The sequence below is a fragment of the Lissotriton helveticus genome, chromosome 10 (assembly GCF_964261635.1).
Source record: "Lissotriton helveticus chromosome 10, aLisHel1.1, whole genome shotgun sequence".
NCBI lineage: Eukaryota > Metazoa > Chordata > Amphibia > Caudata > Salamandridae > Lissotriton > Lissotriton helveticus.
In genome coordinates this window covers 653,211,296-653,235,403 of record NC_136071.1, presented here as the reverse complement: position 1 = coordinate 653,235,403, position 24,108 = coordinate 653,211,296, and the positions used below count along the sequence as shown (strand labels likewise).

Below are 24,108 nucleotides of genomic sequence, written 5' to 3'. Positions count from 1 at the left end.
AATCGTCCCTGGACACTCAGTGGAGGCTGAAATATTCTGAACAATTTGTTTTGTCATACACGAGAAAATGCTTCTCACAGTTTGTCTGAATAATCTGTCTCCTGCATTATATTGTGGGTGATATCCCAAGGGTCTTCTCCCATCTTTTAGGCCTCTCCACCTTTACGCACAAAATTCTCTGAACGCTACTGCTAGATTGTCAGTGTTAAAATGTCTTAAGTATGTATGATGTCCCAAGTTTTGATTCATGACCATAATAAAGACAAAGCAAACACAAATAAGGATCTTAACGGCTTTTCGATGCTATTCCCTCTCCCAAGCTACCATGTTATCTAGATCCGTTTTGGGTAGAACCTCTGTTGCCTTAAACATTTTCTTACTGTGAAAGAATTTCAATCATTAAATGCTGCATGTAGGGTCACATCAACATTAAATCTAAGGTATACTAAAGTTGTTGTCTTTGGCTGTTGCTAAAATTTCCTCCGACTAGCTGGAACGTCCCAGTGTTCAAAATACAGATTTTAGGGTTTATCTCCACCTTTGCTCTAAGTGGATGTCCTAGCCACTATCATAAATAAACAAAAGAAATCCAACATCAAGAGGGGAAAGAGGAAGAGTGATCAATGGATATTGAAGCACTCAGTGTTTGATAAAATACCCCTCACACACCAAAAGGCCCCTTGGTGTCATGCTTCATCATTGGGGTCTTCGCACCCCTCTATCGGGATGCGGCGTGCTGCGACCTACGGATACGCGGGAGCACTTTCAAGTTGGCTATGTGTGGTGTACAGTGTGTGGGGTATGTGATTAAAGTGAGTAGGGAACGTGGTGAAGGAAATTTAAAAAGTACCTGGCGCTGGAGTGAAAAAAGTTTTATTCCGAACTCTGGCTGGTACTATTAAAAACAGGTGCAGGGTGAGATCAATCTGTTATGTTAATGAACAGGATCTCTGGTGTGCTATGTTGTCGACATGTTTCGGAGACAAGCTCCTTCTTCAGGACAGGGGCACAAACTCCCTTCCCTACTCACGTCTTCTTCTACAAAAAAATGTGTAATTTTTACAAAAAAGTGAAATTCTTGTAGGAATAGGCTAAGTGTGCCTACAGCGGTCTGCTACAAGTGCAATGACTTGTGAAGCCTGGTTGGTGGGCTTCATGAACAGCGCGTTGGGGTGCTGCTCCAATGGCTATAAGGTCTGGACACTCTGATCCCCGCCTTACCCCTCACGCTGCTCCGCTGGTATGTCATACATAAGGAAAAAAAACCTTCACATCTGTTGAGTAGCGCGACAGAGGTGCAAAAATTAAGCACTGGTGAAGCGCCCCGTAATATTTTGACCAGGTGCAGCCCAAAGACCCAAATGAGTGGCATTTTTATAAATGGATGCTGTAGCAAAATTATGTTTCTGTTGAACAAATTCAGGTCTTACGGTAGCGCTCCTCTTTTTCAAAAAAGAATTAGTTGATTTAGAAATAGATCAGATATTTCCTCTTCAACAGTTCACATCTCTAGGACATGAAATCAGACTGAGTTTTTCCCCACATCATAGTGCTTACAAAGCTATATGGTTTCAAAATTACACCAGTGAACAAAATAAATATACCCTAGGGTATATATGGGTACCAACCAAAAAAAACTATCCATTTAATTAGAGAGAAAAAATCTGGAATGATTGCTGAAAATCTACTAAATACTGCTTCCATCGTATGGATGCCATATAGTCTTCAAGAGCATTTACAAGTTGGGTTTTACAACCTAGATTGCTGTAAAATAGCAACGGCAGACAAGAACCTAAATTTAATCAGCTAAGCTTAAATAGCGCAACAGAGGACTATTTGATCCAAGGCCAGTACGACTGTCACTTCCTGCCTAGGCATGGCAGATCCTTACAGGTGAGCAACGACCTCATTATTCACATAGTGAAATAATCAGGCATGTCAAATATAGCAAGATGAGGATAGATTTAATAGGCATATACAAGCAAATTCACAATCACAGGTAGAATATTGCTTCTGAACCACCATAAACTATACCAACAAGTCACAGAAAGTAATTACAGTGAGATATACTGCAGCCTCAGGACTCATTTGGGGAACATTGCATTGTAATAAGAAAGATAAGCAGGCTCCACAGCATGCTACAGCCAATAGGTTTGCAGCACAGTGACCATATATTTACTAAATCTCATGCAAGTCAATGAGAGGTGAAATAGTGACGAATGCTATTCTGCAGAGTTCTTCGCGGAGATAGAAGCGTACTGCAGTCGGTAAGTTTCCACCAACAGTGAACTTCTCTACTTTAGCTGCAAAAGCAGACTTTGCCTACACTAGACACACTGAACAAAAGAGGACAGTACTCAGTAATTTTGACTCTTACATGTACTTGCCAAAATCAAATAGTAGACATTACATCAATTAGCGGGGTGAAGGCTTACACATTTACTACCAGTTAGCGAGGAGAAGGCTTACACTCACTGACAATTAGCAGGGAGAAGGCTTACACACTATCATTTAACAAGGAAAGGGCTTGCACACTTACTATCAGTTACCGAGGAAAAGGCTTTCACACTTGCTATCAAATAGTGCGTGAAGGCTTACACACTACCAATTGGCAGGTATAAGGCTTACATACTTAACATTAATTTGAAAGGAGAGCGCTTACACACTTACTATCAATTAGCAGGGAGAAGGCTTACACAGTTACTTTAGCTCACACTATAAAACCCAATGCATATCAACAGCTCTGATAGAATTTTTACCATCAGTATAATCTCAAGATTACTGATGTGGGAGGAGGAGCCTAGCTCGCGACCGTGATGGCCGCGTTTTAGCTCGGCTCCGTCCGGCCGCCTGTTTATCTTCATTTATCCTGTATTGCTCCTGCCCCGGGAAGCCCTCCTTGCTGTGTTTCGGTACTCCAGTCACCTAGCGGACACTTACCCGTTGCTCCGGTGATCCTGAGTGCCGTCGATCCTGTGCAGTGATCCCGCTCGGAGCCTCCGGGGCGGTCTGGCCGGGCCTCCTTGCTACGCTGGGCCGTGACGGAACGTGTTGGTCGGCCCTTGCTGGCGCTGTGGAGTTGGACGCGGAGGCTGATGTGCGAATTGGCCGGCTGTGCACCTTGACGGACCCGACTGGCCTGGGCCCAGAGGTACGAACGCTGCTCCTCGCGGGAGAGCCTACTCAATTGTCTGGTTGGGTCCCCCTTCTGTTCCCCGGCCCGGCCATTTTGAATTTTTCCGCCCGGGCTCGGAGAACGGGGCCGGCGGTACGGGGGGACCGACGGACATCCTTCTTCTGGTGGCTCTCCTTCCTGCCTTGGGGCGCCCTGCCGCAGTCCGGCTGACCTCCTTTTGCTCTGGTGTTACCCCGGCCGGGGTTCCCGACGACCGGGGACTTGCTGGGCTCTTAAGATGGCGGCCGGCCCTGGGAGTCTTTGCCGGGCCCGGGCGAGCACTGGGGGCCCGCCGCATGGCCCGGATGTCGGATCTTGTAAAGAGTTTCCTGCGCTTCGAGTTGTCCTGGATGCACTGAACTCCTGGCGGACTACCGTGGCTGCGTCTGTCTCCACTGTGGGGGCGGACCCTCATTTTGAACAATGCGGGCCCCCGTCATCGGATTTGGCCTCCTCGTTGATGATCGCGACTGATGTGCTCCTGGACTCTGTGCCCCCGGCGGGGACCGCATCCTTGGCTCGGAGAGTCTCCGACGCCCCTCGTTGTCCTGTCTGGTTGCCTCGGCCACTGGGCTACGGTCCGCTTGTATCCTGGCCTGGCCTCGACGATCCTTCCAGTCTCTCTTCGCGTCGACTCCCCGACCGAGAAGTATGTTCCGGCCCGGCTGGGCCTGCCTCGTTCGAACTGTCCTTGGAACTCTGTCGGCGATACGATTGTTGTACTGTGTCTTTCCTGGATCTTCAATATCTTCTTTCAAGTTTCTTCTTTGGACTGCCGCGAAATTTTCTCCTGAGCCCTGTGTCCCTCATCGTTTGCTCTTTGTTTGTTCGGATGGTTACAACCTTGGACAGAAGCGGACAGGGCTGAAACGACTTTTATATGCGGTAGTCTGGTTTCTTTGTTATGTGATTGACAAGTGCTGTTGTGATGTTCGTGTAATTTTATGGGACTCCTGAAACCTTTCCTAATATCGTTAACTTCCCATGGGCTATACCCTTCCCTTGTAGCAGGTGGCGGGATGGAAGCAGATGATACTGATTTTTTGCCCTCCCCCGTGTGCGTTGTTCCTTCCTTTCCCCTGCCCCTTCCCTTTTGTCTTTGTTTCTACCCTGTTCCTTTTCTTCTATATTTCGGGTTCTATTTAGGGCGACAGGCACGCTGCCGGGGGGTAGGCCGTAGCCCTCTGCAGGGGTGTAGGGAGGGCTTGTGGGGTGGGTGGGAGGGTCTGTTGTTGTTTTTGGAGGGGTCTTTTCTCTCCTCCTTTTTTCTCCCTGCTTGGTTCTATGGCCCTTGTGTATCCCCTTTTTCGGGGCTCTGTATCGCCGTCTGTCCCCCGGGTGTCTTTCTGGTGTATTTTTCCGGTATTACAAAGATGGTGATTTGTTATGTTTGTCTTCCTATTTTGTGGTCGATTTGTACCGGAATTTTGTTTTTCCTGCTTTGTCACCTGGGGGCGGGTGGTTGGGTTGGGGTCCCTTCCTTTTCCTTTTTCCCCCTTTCCCTTCCCCCTCCCCCCCTTTTGTGGGGTTTTCTTCTACTTGGGGGTGCATTTCGTATCGTTTTGGTATTTGGGTCCTTTATTGTGCTGATCGGTGGGACGGGTGGTGGCTGCGGTGGGCGGGCAGTGGATTGTGTGCACAATTGCTTTTCCTTCTACCCGTTGTTTTGCCCGGTACTCATTGGTATACCTCTGTCGTATTTATTTCTCCTGTGTTTTTAAGATCGCTGCGTTGCTGCCCGCCGCGACCCCGCCCCTCTGGCTTGTGTTATGGCCCGCCAGGCTCCTGACCTCCCAAACCCGTTCTTTAAAAAGAAAACTACCTTTCTATTTGTTTGCTCCTGGGATTGCTCTAAGATGCTTGTTCTTTCCCCTGATTTGTTGCCTTTGTATATTGTGACACCTGATATATGTCTCCTGCTGTTTTTGCTATGTGGTGGCCAGCCCTGGTGGGTTGTAGGCCCGTATTTGTGAGCTTTCTCTGTTCAATAAAGGTTTTCAAAAAAAATAAAAAAAAAATAAAATAAAATTACTGATGTGTAACTGTTCCGAAGGTGCCCTTTGAAAGTAATTGAAATATAACAATCAGGTACACAAAGGAAGATTATTTCCTATCTTAAAGCAACAGTTCCTAACAACTCACACAAAAACTGTGTATTCCACATCTAGACTTTCAGATCACATTTGTTGAAAGGCGTTTTACTTAAATTCCACCTTATGTGTAAGAAGTAAAATTAACTCTTTACTTCCAGTCAGCAAGAGTAGAACGATTGTGACACTTCTCCACAAGAACAATATCCTCCCTGCCTTCTTTCACAAGGTCAAAGGGTCATGAAATGGTAGTGCTGATAGCGCCACAATGATTATACCATTCCAAACTTCCAGCTTCATTACACATTTTTATTTATTTATTTATTTTGAAAGTTTTGTATAGCGCGAACAAGATCTTTACAGATATCAGAGCGCTTCACATAGAAAAGGGGAGCATGAGGGAACATAGTCAAACGGGTAAGTAAAAATGCTAGTAGTATACACATGTGGTAGCCAAGAAAATCACATAAATCACAAAAATCACATATATCATTAATACATATAAAACAATGAGCCACGGGGTCGAACAAGGAGTACAGAACAGTGCGGAGTCTTAACAAAGTTCAGTATAGCACTTCAGGTGTATTTAGCCATGAGGATAGCTTTTACTTCTTTCTTAAACAGTGTAGTGGAGGAGATAAGCCTCGTTTCAGGGGGGAGTGAGTTCCAGATACTGGGTGCCATTCCTGAGAAGGAGCGTTTATAAGTTTTTTCCTTCCGGAATCTTCTTCAGCAGAAGATTGTTTGTGCCTCTGGTGTTTCTAGAGCCTCCAGAGATTGTCAGCTTCTGAGTGAGATAGCTTGGTGAGCTCATGTGGACAGCTTTGTGCGTCATGCAGGCGATTTTCAGATGTATTCTGGCTTCGAAAGGCAGCCAGTTATGGTTTTTAAAGTCAGGGGAGATATGTGAGTGTTTTTTTGAACCAGTGATGAGTCTTAATCTCCCTGTGCCTAACAAAAATTAATGTGTCCTCATGTAATGCAACTGGTGCTATGTAAAGCGATCTGATACCCATGAATGTTATAGGCTACATAATCCGGTCATCTATTAACTCCAACAGATTCATTTAGCTTGTCAAAATCATAATACAGTCGGCTTTTAAAATGCAAGATACAAGCCCTACCGGATTCAAGATCTTTCTGTTGAGTATATATTTTGTCTGTACACCATAAGTAATCCTTCATGAAGCTAATATAGTCCCTTGACACAAAAAGATTCCGGTTTCTCTAACCACCGGTCTGCTACCTATAAGGCGAAGATTCGTTTACAGTAGCAGTGCCACATCCAAGCGCCTAGACAGAACCTGGTTAAAAAATAATTGCATATCCCTTCTGTAATTGCAAACCAGGCAAATTGTGACAATTAAAAGTCTGTTAACATTAAGACTAAAGGTGCTGTTTGAACTTGTGGTTTGCTGGAGAGCAGTTTGGCTGGCGTGCAGAGGAACTTATAAACATCACACTCACGGCCTCGGTTGCACAACTGCTCATGTAAGGCCATATAAATTCTATAAATTGTAAATGTTTCACCTATTTTGCACCTACAACAAGGTGCTAAAAAAATGTGTACATCTGTGCTTTAACCCAGTTAGTCCAGGCCCCTTGATATATAAAATTGTTGCCCAGAGATTTCATTTTTGATGTGTATTTCTCTAATGATACAAAAACAATTTACCTTGGGTAGACATTGCTAATCCAGGCCCAATTTTTCTGAACAACATGTTTTTTAAATGGCGGACGTATTGCAGTGATGATGTACTATTTCAGGAACCATGAGACCTAGCTAATTCCTTTTGGTGTTAAAACATAGGTTTTGGGGGTCGGAGACAGAAAAAAACATCATATTGGTAATTTATTTTAATATTGTTTTTGTTTCAGGTTTTCTATTGATTCAAATTCATAAACATGTGTGATGTTAAAGTGTTTAGGATCATGCATATGTGGAGAAACATCCGTGTAAATTTGGTTGGGATGATATTGGTGGGGTATTAAAACCGACAAAATTTCTAAAGCCTCTACCCACAGAACTTATATGTGCATGTACTTGCAAACCCTGTGCTACAAAAAGATGTCCCTGTCGATATACTCTTCTAAAATGTCCCACATTCTGCAAATGTACCACAAGCGAATGCCGAAACAAATAGTGAACTATGAAAATGTGCCTAAACAGGAGTGATTAACATTTTGTTTTCATTTTAAGATCATAAACATTGGTCAGTGTGTACATAAAAGGATTAAAAACCATTATTATTTTTTCATTTATATATATATATATATATATGTCTCTTCTTCCTCGGTTATAGCTGCCATTATGGAAATAGGCAGAAGGGTTGCTCTGAGGAGTTATTTTCTGTCTCTATAAGACTAATTGACCCCCAAAACCTATGTTTTGACACCAAAATGAAGTATATAGGTCTCATTGTTGCAGTTGATGTTAGCTTTTCTTTCAAATTAGATTGGCATATGACACATCTTCCTTTGTTGAAGGAGTCCTCAGATGTTTTAGTTAGCAACACTGACAGGAGGTAAAGATCCTCTGCTACCACCTGCTTCACTCATGTTTATGAATTTGAATCAACGGAAAACCTGAAACAAAAATAATATTAAAATAAATGACCAATATGATTGCTAAAACACATCATTATATAGCAGCCATTTTGAAAAATGGCAGGAAGGTTGCTCTGAGGAGTTATTTTCTGTCTCTGTAAGCCTACTTGACCCTCGAAACCTATGTTTTGAAACCAAAATGAAGTAACTAGGTCTCATGGTTCCTGAAATATTACATCATCCCCTGCAACACATCAGCCATTTTTAAAAATGTCATCCAGGAAAATTCGGCCCTGATCAGCAATGTCCACCCAAACCGAATTACTTCTCTAATGATCCAAAAATACAAATCAAAAATGAAAATCTAAGGACAACAATTTTACAGCGGTATATTAGGGGGCTGGGATAAAATCTTTTATAGAAAGTACGAGGATGGCCGCTGAGTTTCAACCCTTACTTTTCTGTGGATAGAGGTAAAAAAGGCACTTGATGCCCGTAAAGTACCGCTGCCCTATAAAAAAAAATCAGATATGCTTTAAGAGGAGAGAACTTAAAACACCAACAGAAGTAGCCTAAAGAAAACTTTGATTTCTTACTTCTTTTTTTGTTTTTTGCATACAAACTTACCACTATGCCAGGATGTGCATCATCGTCTACAACAACAATGCGAGATTAGGTAATCTTTTCAACAACAATACTAACTGCGCCATAAAGAAGTGTACAAAGACAGACCTAATTATGATTTGCCCTTAAACATTATCAAGGATGCAGTACATGTACAATTATTAAGAAACGCTCAAGTAAAACAAGCACCAAGGCTTTGGTAGTTGCTCAGATTAAGCCAAGGTCAATTCAAGACTGTCACTTCTCCATAAAGAGTAAATAGTAATGAACTTTTACCATAGTTGCTAACCGTTAACCCACTAGTGCCTGCGTTCACTTACCTGTTCTGCATTCATAGAAACCTTAACAAGCAAGTGTACTCCACAACGGTGACTCTGTATAACACAGGTCCTTGTGCCTCTGCACAACAAATTACACTGACAACTTGCCATTTGCAAGAGTTTATAGAAAATAAGAGTATGCTATTATCTAGTATGTATCTACAAATCGAGTGTGAGGTACAAGTCTTGTAGAACAGATGAACAACATTAACAGTGAGTGAAGTAACCGGCAAAATGGCTTTATTTACATTTTAAATATTATGCTGTTTAATATCAAAATACAATTTCCAACAGTTTGAAAAGGGTGTACATTGTCAGCGTGACAGGTTAAGGTGAGAACCCCAATACAGCTTAAACCTAAGTACATATATGACTGCATTTCTTTCCACCAGTTTTTACAGACCTAGAAATGACATGTGTAACACACTTTTGTTGGAATAAGATTTTATTTCGTAGGGACGCTTTATGAGACACAACTCTTCTAAGAAACATTTCCTTTCTGAAAACCACTCACTAGATAAGATTAATTTGCACAGGATATTTATCACTCGAGAACTGAAGCGTATAAATGGGACCGGAATAATGTTTTTAAAGATGAAAGACAATATTCCTTTTTAGAAACACAAAGCTATAGGAACACCAATCCAATTTGCCTTTTAGTGTCAACCATTGGTAAAGCAATTGCAACTATGGGGTGCAGGTCAGTTCTCCGGTGCCTGGGTGGCTTATCTGTACTTGGTAACACTTGTCACAATATTTACATGATATCGCTCATCCCCACTGGCTGAGTACAGCTGTAAGGCTCAATTACATGGCAAAACCTCTATTTGGGTATTTACTCCAAGGTGTAGTGAGGTCAAGCAGTTAAGGGTGCCTCTTGGATCGTGATGTAGGCTAACAACTCTCATACAGTTTACAAGGCAATACCATGCAATAATTACTCAAAAAGAACAGAAAACATATTTACTTAAAGGTTTAGTAGTTGCAATTACAGTACAATACAAAGCAAAATATGATAGTTTCTGAATAACGTGAACCCATTTTAGTGTAAGGGTCCAGGCTCTTAAGCTGATGAGTTTGAGCGGCAAAGATGGCTTCCGTAAGTGTTGGAGAGGGATCCATAGATTATGTGAACTATACCATGTCTCAGAGTGTTGCAATGTAAGTAGTTAAATTGTGCACGTTTAAACTGTGCACTCTTCACTTTTCCTTGTCTATATCACGTCCCTCTCCATGTCCTCAGACCACTTAGCTCAAGGTAGGTAGCATATAGGGCTCTGCATCAATTCTTAAATTGTGCTGCTGAATACAGGTGACGGGCACCAGCACTTATTTTTGAGGTCCGGGATTTCTTTTGCATCATACTTTGCTCCAGTGCAAGAGCGAATGCCAAAAAATGTATAAAGGAGGCGGAATAGAAAGATAGGAGTACAGTGACAAATAAAGAATGCAGAGTTGTAAATTAACCTGCATCAATGGGATAAAGACACAGGAAGTGCATGGTGGTGGAAGATGGAGGCATGAGGTGGATTCAAGACTATACAGCATTGGTAGCAACTCCAGCATTTAGCTGCTTGGAAACCTTTGGGTCCCTGACTTATTGATTTAAAAAACTAAATATGGTACTGCCCTGCATTCCCGACATACCTCACAATAAAAATATCATTGTGTTTCCACCAGCCCACAAGTCCAGAATGGTTTGTGTAACTCAATTGGCATCTGACCACTGTGTTCCATGCTTTCCGTTTGATAAGGAAAAGCAAATATAGGTTCCTGAGTTAGTAGGTGTACTCTTGGTTGGCAGTTAATGAGTGAATATCTTGTTTATTAGTATATTACAATGCTTGCTTTTCAGTGGTTCATGATATGGTAAGCATTTGTCTCTAACTTTCTGCGGTGGCCTTGTTGCTAGTATTGGAGTTTCTTATATTTGCCATGGACTGTGTGGGATAACTTACAAAATAATTTATGAACAATATGTTGATATGTAAAAGTTGAGTGTACAATAAATAAGCTAAATGTGAAGAGCTTTTTGAAGTATAAATTACAATAATAAATTACATTTGTTTAGAAAAAGTGTTGAGAGAGATAGGAGTGTGCTGCAAAATGAAAAAAATGGTTCTCATGAAACCTCGTATTGGCCATGCCTCCTCTTTTTTGTGCAAAGGGATTTTATTAGTGGCTAGTGGGATATGACCTTTTTATATAGACTTTGCAACATTGTGTGGTATAGTGATCACATCTTGGTGGGTTGATCCTAAGAAAGAAAAAGGTTTGCCAGGATCCTTCTTGAAAAGCCTCTCTTAAACAGTTGTTATCAATATGTCTCTGCTTAAATGATCTAGTTGGGAGCTGAAAGACCTCAACCCTTTATTATCTAAAGAGTTAGCCGGACTTGAAGCTGGTACAACTAGTGGGGTGTATACGGCTGCCGGTCCTAATTTACCAGTTCTCCCCTGTGAAACTCAAGCTTCTTGTACATCTGCTCATATCAAAACCTCCAAACCACTAAAAAGCATTATAGTTTAATGCATGCTCCATCCCTAAACATGCTGTTGAAGTATGGAGTCTTATTGACTCTGAATCACCAGATATCTGTTTTATAACGGAAACCTGGTTACATGAGCATGCCTCTTCAGATGTGGCCATTGCGTTTCCTCCACAATATAACATAATAAGAGTGGACAGGGAAAAGAATTGGAGAAGTGGCCTACTCATAGCCACAACTCCAGAAGTAAATATCAGCTCACTAGAGTCCATAAGCACAAACATAATGGAATTATGTATCTTTAAGATGGAAGGTCTGTTGGGAGGAACATGTAGAGGAGCATTAGTGTACAGACCTCTAGGTCCCAAAAATGACTTTCCATATAAGTTATTGGAGCTTATTGCTCCATATGTATTAGCCTCCGACTCTTTCCTTCTGCTAGGTGATTTTAACTATCATGCAGAATTATTACATGACCCTGACACGGATCAGTTAATCACAAGTCTCAGCACCTTGGAACTAGCCCAATTGGTAAATGGGCCTACAGATATTGCGGGTCATACGCTTGTCCTCTTGTTAACAAATTCTACAGTGGTTAAGGTTGAGTCTCCACTACCACTATTGTGGACGGATCATTTCTTATTAAAATTCACGATTCTAGATCGTACTACCAATGCGGGCCCCTGTAGGGAAGTGGTTTGGAGACGATGTTGGCGTAAAGTCACCTTATCTCTATTTACTACTACCTTCAGGTCTGCTTTATCCAACACAACTGATAACATTGATCAATGTGCCATCTATTTAGATAAAACGATAACAAATGCTTTGGATAAAATTGCTCCTCTCACCAGAGTTACAATTAAAGCCCGAGCCGCTCCATGGTTTACTGAACAACTAAAGGTAGTGAAGCTCTCCTGCAGGTCTGCGGAGTGAAAATGGAGGAAAACTAAAGAACCAATCGATCGTAAATCATATAAAGATGTTCACTATAAGTATATGGAAAACATAAGACAAATAAGAAAATTATTTCTCCTCCGCCGTATTGAGAGGGCAGCAAATTCAAACAAGGAGCTCTATCAAATTTTGAAGGAATTCTCTACCCCGCCTGTTCAGACACAACCTTCTACCTCTCAGGACTGGGTAGACTCTCTTTCAAAATTCTTTGATGATAAGATCATGGCCATCCATAATTCTTTCCCTGTACAAGATTTTTAATAATTATATGGGAAATCGTTCTGTAACTATTTTTGACCCCCCTCACATTTTGGAAGAATTTACTCAATGTGGCTCAGATGAAGTGATTAAAGCATTCATAAAAGTTAAATCTGGTGCGCCTACAGACCCTTTGCCACCAAAATGTTTTCCTACTGTAGCTCCAGCCCTCTTGGACAGCGTCACTGATCTATTCAACAAATCACTGTCGGAATCAGAATTTCCCAAAATATGGAAAACTGCCAGAGTTAGACGTATATAAAAAAAATCTACTGAAGACCCGAAACTTCTAACAAACAGCTTGTGTTCCATCTTGAGAGCTATGGATTGCTTGGCCCCTCTCAATCTGGCTTTAGGGCAGCTCACAGTACCGAAATAGCTTTGCTGGAGGTATCTGATAATATCAGGCTTCCACATCTATCCTCGTTCTGCTAGACTTATCTGCAGCGTTTGACCCTATCTCCCATAGCATTCTTGAACATCGGTTTTGGGAGAATTATGTCAGAGGTAAGGCTTTACAGTGGCTCAAAAATTATCTAACTGATCAAACTACGATAGTACAGGTAGGAAATACCAGCTCCTGTAGTAGATAAGTTAGGATGGGAGTACCACAGGACTCTTATCTTGGGTCCCACACTCTTTAATCTTTATGTGACCCCTCTGGCCAAAGTGATTAGATCATATGGTTTTGATGTTGTGTCGTATGCTGACGACACTCAGATCCTGGTCACACTTGGTCCAGACCCATCGGAAACAAAGTCCCGGTTTAAAGATTGCATGTCCCAAATTGATACGTGGATGTGCACCAACCACTTACAGTTGAATGGAGGAAAAACCAAGATAATGCTCTGTTGCAAGGCTCATGAGCATTGGTCTCCCGATTGGTGGCCTTCAAGCCTTGGCCCTTGTTCCATTCCAACTCAGTCGGTGCGTAATCTGGACTTTCAAATGGACAATAAACTGTCAATGAAAGACCATGTTAATAAGACAGTTGGCTCCTGCTTTGGTGTGATGCGTAGCCTGCGCAAGGTTTTAAAGTGGATTCCGACTGAGGCCAGGGACTAATTATCAGTCGTATGGACTATGGGAATGCCCTGCTAGCTTCTACCAATGAAAACCTTCTCTCAAGGATGCAGGTCCTGCAGAACACAGCTGCAAGGCTGGTACTTAATCTCCCACCAAGATCTCCATTGGCACCTGCTTTGAAGCTTATCACTGGTTGCCTGTAAGAAAACGTGTACGCTTTAAGATTCTTTGCTTGACGCATAAGAATATGTACGTAAAATGTCCTGATTTTTGGGCAAAAAAGTTACTGGTATCAACCAGGTAGAACCTTGAGATCCTGCAACCAAGCACTCCTCTCATCTCCCAGAATTCTTACCACCACTTGTGGAGGGAAATCTTTCTCGTTTCTTGCTCCGTCCCTTTGGAACAAACTTCCCTTATCTCTTCGCACCGCCAGTGACCACACCTGTTTTGGTAAGAACTTAAAGACATGGCTGTTTGACATCTAATGCACCAAATCAAGTTTATCTCAGAGTCATCCTCCAGCGCCATGAGACTTTCGAGTGGAATGCGCGCTTAATAAATATTCTATGCTTCGATTTGATTTGATTAATATCTATAATTAAAGGACAAAAGAGGATCCATTTCTGGTGAAACAGAAATTATTTTGAAATGTCGTTTAGCTGAGAATTGTAAGCCAACATGTTATGCACTTACTGTTTAATCCAAATCTTTGTGGTTTACTCAGATACAGTATTCAACCTGGATGTTGCTCACTTACTTCGGTAATAGGAAAGTTTTGGGGTGGTTTTAATAGAAATATTATTTTCTATCTACAAAACCTCTTTCAGTTGCTACGGTACTGTTTCATCCTTAAATGGCGAACCAGAACAAGGTATTTCAGTGGAAGCAGTGGGTCAAGTGGATTGCAGCATGTATGGAGAAGATACCATCACAGATGAAGAGGGTAAATTCAGACTGCGTGGATTGCTGGTGAGTAACGTAATCATCTGTGTGATTTGTACTATGTGCTGATTTTGCTTTACAAATTCATGTTGTATAGGAGTTTACCCTGGCAATATCTTTTATTATTGCATCATTTTTTCCCCAATAGTTTTATTGGTGTTTCCTCAACATATAAAACCAAATTTCACCACCAGCGACATTCGTAACACAGGTCAGGCAATATACAGCGTCTCTAGCCAATACTGAAGGTGTAGTGGCACAAGTCTAAAGCCCGGCATGAGCTCCACTTCTCGTTGGACACTCGGCACCTCTTATCACACTTCCTCCTCAAGGGCCCCCATGTCTGCCTCCCAGCCCACTTTTAATTTCTGCAGAATTATTTTTGTATAGATCAATGAGACAGCTTTTTTATTGAAGGGTTCATTCAGTACCCTACCTCCAACTGAGATGGTTCAGTTAATAAAGTTTTTATATGGCTCATCAGGGCTTGTCTTAATTGAATATATCTCAAAGGTTTCAGAGTCCAATATGTTATATTCATGTTGGGGGTTTTAATAAATTGTCGAACACCTTTGCATCTAAACTCTTCTGAAGGTATTCACAAGCTTACTTGGTTTGTTTTCCTTCCTTTAATACTGGATTTTATTTGTAGAGTTAACTTCATATGGTGTCATAGTTCTGTATGGTCATCTCCTTGTTCTTTCAAATATTCTCAAATAAGGCGTAGAACATTCATATTTATAGATACATGTTTTCCAAAGTGTAAATTGCCAGTTGTCTGAGTCGCACTTGAATTCTTCTTGAAAGCCCAACCAAGTTATCTGCCCATTAGAGAAGTCCTTTCTCGAATCAATGGGAAACTGTAAACTCTTCCCCCAAGGCACCATCTTAGAAGATTCTTGAATTCCAGTGAAGTGAAAGAGCCCACCAGATTAGGTCTGCTGTATTAATCACTCCTGATGAAAACAAAAAGATTTCCTCATGGAACTGAAGGACAGAAGTAGATAAATGTGTCAGGTTTGTGTGCATTGTGGCCAATGGAAAATGACAGCGGTGACTTTGATATGTGCCAATTGTTTGTACCCAAATCATGCTATCTCATACCACAGCATTTACCAGTAGTGGTCCTATGTGATGATTTATTTATTTATTTATTTATTTTGGCATTTATAGAGCGCACTGTTACCCGAAGGTGTCCTGGCGCTAACTGAAATACTCCAGAGGGGGGTGCACCGAACGGGATTACTGGGTAAACAACCAGGTCTTGATACCTTTCCTAAAGGCCATGAGATCAGGTGTGTTTCTCAAGGCAAAGGGCAGGGTATTCCAGGCCTTTGCAGCCCCCAGCACAAAGCTCCTAAGCCCCCCCCACCCCCCCAGCGTGCTTTCTTGGTACGCGGAACCACGACTAATCGCTGTCTCGACGATCTTAAGGAATGGGAGTATCTTCCTCAGCAGTTTCAGAAGAAAAAAGAATGTTGAGGCACTGACCTGGGGCCTAAATGTCAGTTGGTCATCTATAAGAACCCCTAGGTTCTTTGCCTTTTCCACCGGAAGGGGGGGTGCACCCATCTCTTCTGGCCACCATTGCGGGCTCCAGAAATCGTTGCTTACACCAAATACAATGACTTCGGTTTTGGCTGTGTTTAGTTTCAGGCAATTTTCGCCCATCCACCCACCCACAGCCAACATACATTCCTGAAACCGTAAGGCCACTCCCACTTCTCTCCCTGGCAGCACTGACACCACAATCTGGGTGTTGTCTGCGTAGGAGGTCAGATTAAAGCCGAAGGACTTAATGATCCTGGGATGTGACGTATACATTGAACAAAGTGGGGCTTAGGGAGGAGCCCTGGGGGACTCCACATGGGAGAACAAAAGGTTTTGATACGTACTCTCCCATTGCCACCCTATGTTCTCTGTTCCTCAGGAACGCATTCAAGAGGTCCCCTGCTTTTCCCTGGACCCCACAGTCCTTCAACCGGTGCATCAAAATATCATGATGCACTGTATCGAAGGCTGCGGACAGGTCCAAAAGGACCAGAGCAGCTCTGCCCCCTGATGCCAATACTTCCCTGATTTCCTCAGTTGCCTTTATTAGGGCAGACTCAGTGCTATGCCCCACTCTGAACCCATGTTGAGACGGGTCCAGGGCGTGAGTTGTCTCCAAAAACATACTGAGTTGCTGGTTAATCATCCTTTCAATTAGTTTCGCTGGAAGAGGGAGCCTGGAGATGGGCCGGTAACTATTGGGATCCATTGTATCTAAATTTGATTTTTTTTAGCAAAGGAAGGATGGATGCTTGTTTCCAACATGCCGGAAAGTGTCCAGATGCGAACATGTTGTTAAAAATCGTTGTCAAAGCTGTTGTGATGGGCACAGGTGCCAGTTTGGCTACCGTTGCTGGACACGGGTCATCTGGTGACCCTGATTTTAAACCACAGAGCATCTTTTTAGTCTCTTCCATGCTTACGGTTGAAAACTCCTCTAGAGTGTCTTCCCTGTGCTCGTCCCATACAGAATTCTGATTATGTATTAAAGGACACCTCAACTTTAAGCCAGAAAATGCATTAAAGACAGTCTCAACTTTGGTCATGAAAAATGTAGCTAAGAGCCTCACACAGTTCTTGACTAGGCAGTGGCCCTTCCACTTTGGGAGAAGCAAGACTAGAGAGTGTTCTAAAGAGTTCTTTTGAGCAATTACTGGCCTGATTAATACAATTAGTAAAATGCTCTCGCTTGTACAATCAACTTTTTATATTCAAGAAGACTATTTTTTACGTTCTGGTTATTCGTTTCCCTGTAGCCTTTACGCCATTCCCGCTCTAGCTTTTTACACCCTTGTTTTGCCAGTCTGAGGTCCTCTGAGAACCAGGGAGCAGATGGAACCACCCTCTGCCTACTGCCTCTCCTAACTGGCACCAGGGTCACACTTGCTTGCTCCGGCCAATTCGTATAAGGTAGCGCCACTTCCTCCACATCAAGAGGAAGTTCCTTTTTGGATGTCATTAGGAGTTCCTCCAGTTCTTTCCCTTCCAGCTTATTCCAGGCTCTGCTGATCATTATTTTTTTGGGGCCAGACTCTGTGCTAGTAATCTTCCTAACCACAATACTAAACTCAATCTTGTGGTCGGACCAAGGAACTGGCCACGTTCCCTAGAACATCACTAACGGATGGTTAGAAAATAAACTCTCCAACCTATGGCCAGCACAGTGAGTAGGTCCCACCACTAATTGCCTAAGGTCGGCTCCTTCCATCAGATCTAGTAGGGCCACTGTTTCAGAATCGTTGCGGGAAAGAATGTGAACAATAGTTTACCCTGAATCCAAGTATGAGTCACACAGTACAAAAAAGACCTTCTCAGGCCCTGGAAAACACTCATATAAAGAATAGTTAGCTCCAGATACCAAGCCATCTCACATATAGGATATATGAGTACCCTAATTCCAGTTTTACACTAAAGTGTTTACCCTTTTCCTTCTAGCAATGTTGTCCTTTCTGCTATCTGAGATTGAATTCTAGAGTGCTCTTCCCTTAAATGTTGAAGCACTCCTCTCCAGTGCTGACTTGATGCCATGCCATACCCTCTCAACAGAAACATCAATACCAGCAACATTTATAACAGCATTGAAACTGACATTATCAATGTTAAGACCAACTTCATACACAATGATGTTTACTCTGGCTGTTAAGTAAAATCTTTCATGTCCAATCTTCCAATATTTTGTTCGATGCTGATGTTTACTTCTAGTTGAGTAACAATAGTGCCAGAAACAGACAGACAATGGACTTCTATGAACATGTTTGTATCGTACTAGCTAAACAAGACCTTCATTGGTCCCCAGGAAGAAAAGTCATTCAATTTACAATATTGTGCCTTGTTTTGAAATGCTTGGAGATTACTGAAGTGATGGATTGAATTTTCCCAGAATAGAATAATCCTAGCCATTGGTAAATACTTGACCAGCATTCCAGTCCATTGTGTTTTGGCCATTTAACCACTCAAACCAGTGTTGGCCCTGTTCCAATAGGAACAGGTCAACCAGGATTTCCAGGCCAAGTTTCCTCTAGACAGGACCCAAGCAACCCCGGAAAATGTCAGCCTCTTATTCCTCATTAATGAGGTGTGGCGTCAGTCCACTGGAACTGTGAACACGGGCCTCATGTGGGTGTAACTGTCACATTTAGGTGTCTATTAGAAATACAAAAATGTGATGAATGGAAAGCTTGAATTAAATTTAGCCACTGATCGTTACTTGGGCCACTTTCTAGACCACTGCTGTGTGATGTCTTAAATCAAAATGTGAAAGACTTTCCTTACTAAAGGGGATTAAAGCCTATAATCAATGTCCACTCCAACTTCCTGCTGGTCGATATTTTCTATTGTTTGAATGAAACTTAAGGCTCATCGGTTCTGATTACTTTGATGGATTTAGGTCAGCCAGTGCTTATATACCTCAAGGTAAAGTAAGCTTAAATAAGGCAGTAGTAGTAATGATTTGAGATAATGGGTCGAAATGTAATGCAGAAATGATTGCATGAAGGTCCCTCGTCTGTGGAGACCAAACCATTCTCCACATTTCAGCTTTTAAGTGCCAACAGTGCACAAACAATGCTGTAATTTCCACCCAGGCAGAGGCTCTTGCAGATGGGATGGACACAGAACGACTTCTAGAGTCACTTCTCCAACAGGTTTAAATGCCCTTGAGTAGTGTAAATGAATGTCTTGGTTTGGGAGCCTCAGTACCTAAGGAAATGTGTATTGCAAGATTGAAAAGTTTTAAGAATCTCAAGCTCTTTCAGAAAATGAATTGCACATTCCCCTTGTGCACTGTTGTTTCGAAATTCATCACAAATGTTAGCTGCAACCTCTCTGTGAATGGAGAAACACTTTTTGATTGCACATTGATTCCTCTTCCTCGCAAACCTTGACCAATCATCTATTAGGACTTTGGAGGAGTCGGGTAACCGAAAACGTCCAAAAACCAAAGATGTACTGTCAGAGTACACCACATCATACCACCTGATTTTTAGAGTGAGAGATTGTGTTTTCTCTGTTGGTGCCACTTCCTCAGCTCCATCAGCCACCACGCAAAGGTGGGGTGATAACTGCAAAAACCATGTGCAACAGTCACTCCGTCAGTAGTGGCAGATCTGCCACTATGTGGGGGAGAAAAAACGTCCTGCAAGTCTCCGTTGCATAGGGTGGCTATCTTTTGGGTAATGGTAAGTTCAGTGCCCTTATCATAATAATAAAGTCCATATAGCATGTTATGGAAACTGGCTACATTGGCACTGGGACTGTGGCCGGAGTTAGGCGATCCTTTTCCAGTGTCCAAATTTGCCAAAATACATCCTACCGGCAATGAAAGATTGGTGGGTTTTCCACAAATTTCTTCTTCACCGAAGTGGCTTCTCCGATGGTGACTACAGCCACATTCCCTGTGATATTTCTGCCACCTTGACAAGGAACACTGTTGGATTTTCTATGATTACATCTACGAATGATAAAAGTGTTGCAATGACTGTTGGAAATCATTTACCCAAACTGCAAATAAGCCCCTGTTTAGTAGCTCTCCATATTAGTAAATGCAATTTGCATCACTCATGAGTTAACACCCTGCCTCCAGTTTTCAGTACTCTGAAAATATGTCACCTGCAAGGGAACAAAGGATTTGTAATTTGTTTCCTTTGGTGGAGAACATTAGGTTCTAGTAGTCCTGACCATTTTTTTTAACTGTTTTGGGCCCATTTGTTGAATTATACCTCAAACAGTGGGTTAATATTTGAATTCCACAGTGAGAGAAAAATTGCCACAAGTGTTTAAAAATGTCATTGTGTTTTTTGTGTGAAAATTCTGACGTCTGGCTATCCAGTCTGGTATGAAAACGTTTTGTGTTAGAAGTATCTTGGTCAGTCTTTTTTCGTTGTGATTATGTTAAGCTATGTGTAAACTATAGAAGAATAATGTGTTTACCTATGAACCTTGTTATTTTTTTTATATGTAGCCTGGCTGTGTTTACCATATCCAACTAAAGGCGGAAGGCAATGACCACATCGAAAGAGCTCTGCCTCAGTATCGACCAATTGAGGTACTTTAATTTCTACAGTTTGATATTGTGCCCGGCACAGGGTAAACTGTTATTCATACATTAGGAAGGCACTAAGCAAATGTATTGCAACCATTCCAGCTTGACAACTGACATATTTTACTAAAGTCCATTTTTTTTTATATGCACTTAACCCTTGCATCTTTCTCGATTCTTTAGTCACAGACTAGAATTATAAACGCAAAACTTCAGTGCAACTTGGGCAGCAGGGACACCTACAGTTGTGTTGGAAATAACATGAGAGACATAGCTCGTATTTGTATGGTACCCTACCACTAGTTGTGCCTTTGTGATTCCATGTGCAGGGACCTCAGAGTAATTTGTGTTTGTATTTTAATAATGTCTTTTAAAGAATTCCTGTCCATAACTCGCCTCTAGCGTCCCAAGTAGAATCTCTCATTAAGTTAAAAACATAAAAAATATATATGTCACCACCTAAATTCCGTAAAAGAATCAAGAGTCTGCGCAACTATTAATTTCAAACAGTAACTTTCCTTTGTGTCCAGCATTTGTTTACATGTTTTGAGCTTCTATAAAGCACTACATTTCACCTTTTAGTGATTTCAGAGCTCTGTTCTTAGGTCGAGCCTAGAGCAGCGCATGCGCTGCTTGCTCGACTTATAGTAAGGGGCTTTTCAAAGTGCTACCCCTGGCCTAAAGCTTGCATGCATGTGCGCGTGAACACGCGCACCCGCCATCTGCCTTTTTCATCTTATTAAGCCTTGTTTTACAGTTGACTTCGTCCGCGGCACCTCCGAGATCACAAGGGAACCCGAGCGGGGAACATGAAAGGGGCTATCTGGAGATGTTACAATGCGCCATAAACCATATACATATACAAAGAGGGCAACCCAATATTCCCACGGAACTGGGTATCATCAATAGCAAAAAACAAAGAGTTCCTGTAGGACTTATTTCAAATTATTTAGCAATTTATATAACTGTCAGAAGCAATGAACATAATTCAGACAACAGGAGATTGTAAATTCATCTGTGTATTATTTATATATAATGGCATAAGATATATACAGAAAATTATATATCCTATTTGATCAGCATAGGTGAACATCCATATGACAATTCATATACGGCAACTAACACAAAGAACTGCTGCTTTAGTTTACTATATATCAACAGTAAAGACTGACACTTTTGCAGATCATATGGACAATATATACAATTTATGCCATATGTACATTATTCACAACTATATACATATTCCAAGTACATAGCCTGATGATGTTTTTCGCAAAAAGAGTGTCAATTCGTCGATGTTTCGGTCTCATACATAGTAATTCACAGAGACCATCATCAGGACAACCGTTGCACCATGAATCTACAGTCAAAACAACATATCACATAATCAATAATCTCCTATATATTTGATGTGTACCGTCTGCCCACACCGAAAAGGGTGCCCAAATACTAAAAATCTATAAATAGGGTCTATATACAAATATACTACTAAAAAGCTGTACAATGAACCAAGTGCCCGTTATATATGATAATAATGCAGCAAGTGCAAACACCACGACGAATTCCCAAATTAGCCACTCCAAATGAATCAAGTCACCTTTTATATACAATACTTACAAATGTATCCACAGTGTAACACTTTTTGTCGTCCTGCAAAAGCAAGGGTACCAATGCTTAGTGTAACTACTAACCCCTAGTCACCTAAGGCTAGAATACACCCATCGATCCTTCTCCTTACCTCCTGTATCCTTATTAACAACCCGGAAGGGGAATCTCAATCTGTATCTTCAGGAAAAGTTAATTAACCACCGTGGAATCTGCATAACATAAAAGAATAGCACCAGTATCTTAGTTCGCACTCGCCACAAGAGTAGGGCCTAAAACGCTCTTTCCATCTGAATTCTACACTCAAATAAACTAAAATCAACTTACTGTCAGAGAAACGAAACTCCGACGCGGTCCACCACTCGCTTCAAACAGTCGAGTAAAGGTTAGCGTCTCGTTCACACTCTATGGCCTTTCTCCCGAGTTTAGCGTTTAGCGTGACGGCCATCTTGTCTCAAAGCTACTGCCTGACTCACCATACACCGAAGGGTGCGGGTCAGGCAGGTTATTCAGATGCAACCTCCGTGGCCAATATTAAGTCGCAAAGGAGTTATCTGAAGTGCCCAGAGGGTGGGCTGATCAATCTAGAACTACACTTTATTAAAGGAACAAACTGATGAAAAATCTACCATAGAATGCTCGAATTAACCGGATCATAACAAAGTGGTAGAATTAACCAGAACACAGAAAAGTAATAACAGACTTAAGTCATCATAGTCCAAAACACATACCTATGTGCGGGTACCTACAGATTATCTAAGAGTAGCCAGCGTCTGCCATTCCACAAATGCATTAAGCCCATTTTCCACAGTTTTGGCTTACCATATCCATCTGTTTTCTTTTTGGGTGAGCAGACGGTCCACATCACGCCTTCGCCTAGAGCTTTTAACTGTTTCAAGAACAAACCACTTCATATCCTGTGGAGAATGTTTTTTAGCCAAATAATGTTCAACTAATGGTGCTGTTTTTACTTGGCAGCGTATCCTAGACTGATGTTGTGTGATACGCTTCTTTATTTCTTGAGTGGTTTTGCCTATGTAGTAGAGGGAACAGGGGCATTCTATACAGTAGATGACGTTTTTAGTCAAACAATTAGTATGTTGTCTTAACGTCCAATGTTTCCCATTAATACAACAGTTTTTTATTGTTAGCGTTGTCTGGCAAGCACTACTTGAGCCACAAGGATGGTGCCCCATTACAGGGGGCATACCCCACATGCTTTGGATCGAATTTTCTATGGGCTCCTTATATGCCTTAACTAGATAGTCCCTCAGGTTGCGCGCTCTTTTAAAAGCAAACCGAGGTACTGCAAGTTGTGGTTCTACTTTATGTATCAAGTGCCAGTTCTTGGTCACTATCTTTTTGATTGAATTAGATTCAGACCCGAACGTAGTGACACATGTAATTGGGTTGTTAACCACATCTCCAGTGCTCTTAGGTTCTAGTAGTGCTTGCCTGTCGTAATACCAGGCGCGTTTCATTGACCGTTTAACCAGTCAATATATCCTCCCCTCTTTCACCGTTCAGTTTGCTCTAGCGCCGGGAAACCTCCGGGTAGCTGTGCGCTTAATAAATGTAAGGTTACATTCCTGTCTATTGAGCCATTCATGAAACTCTTGTAATTGCATGATAGTACCTTCCCAAATCGGACAGACATCATCAATATAGCGTAAGTATTCTTTTATACACTTGACAAAGGGATTATTGTTGTAAATAACTTTGTCCTCAAATGCTGCTACAAAGAGATTGGCTATGTCCGGGGCGAAAAATGCCCCCATAGCGACTCCCTTTAGTTGCACGTAAAAGTCGCCATTGAAGATAAAATAATTATCTTCTAGTGCAATCTTTGCACAATTAATGATGAAGTCAGTTGGAACCTGGTGAGGGCCTGGTCTTTTTTCTAGTACATCTCTGATTACCTCAAGAGCTTCTCCTTGGGGAATATTACTGTATAAACTTTCTATGTCCATAGTAACTAGGACATTGGT

The 24,108-nt window shown here is 41.8% G+C and overlaps 1 protein-coding gene across 1 annotated transcript in view; it reads left to right on the top strand.

The window, feature by feature from the left end:
- LOC144784430 (BOS complex subunit NOMO1-like) overlaps positions 1-24,108 on the top strand; it is a 318,569-nt gene that overhangs the window by 203,111 nt on the left and 91,350 nt on the right. Inside the window, exons 25-26 of the mRNA XM_078663178.1 lie at positions 14,313-14,454; positions 20,438-20,521. Of these exons, the coding sequence (XP_078519304.1) occupies positions 14,313-14,454; positions 20,438-20,521 (226 nt within the window). The remainder of the gene's footprint in view (positions 1-14,312; positions 14,455-20,437; positions 20,522-24,108) is intronic.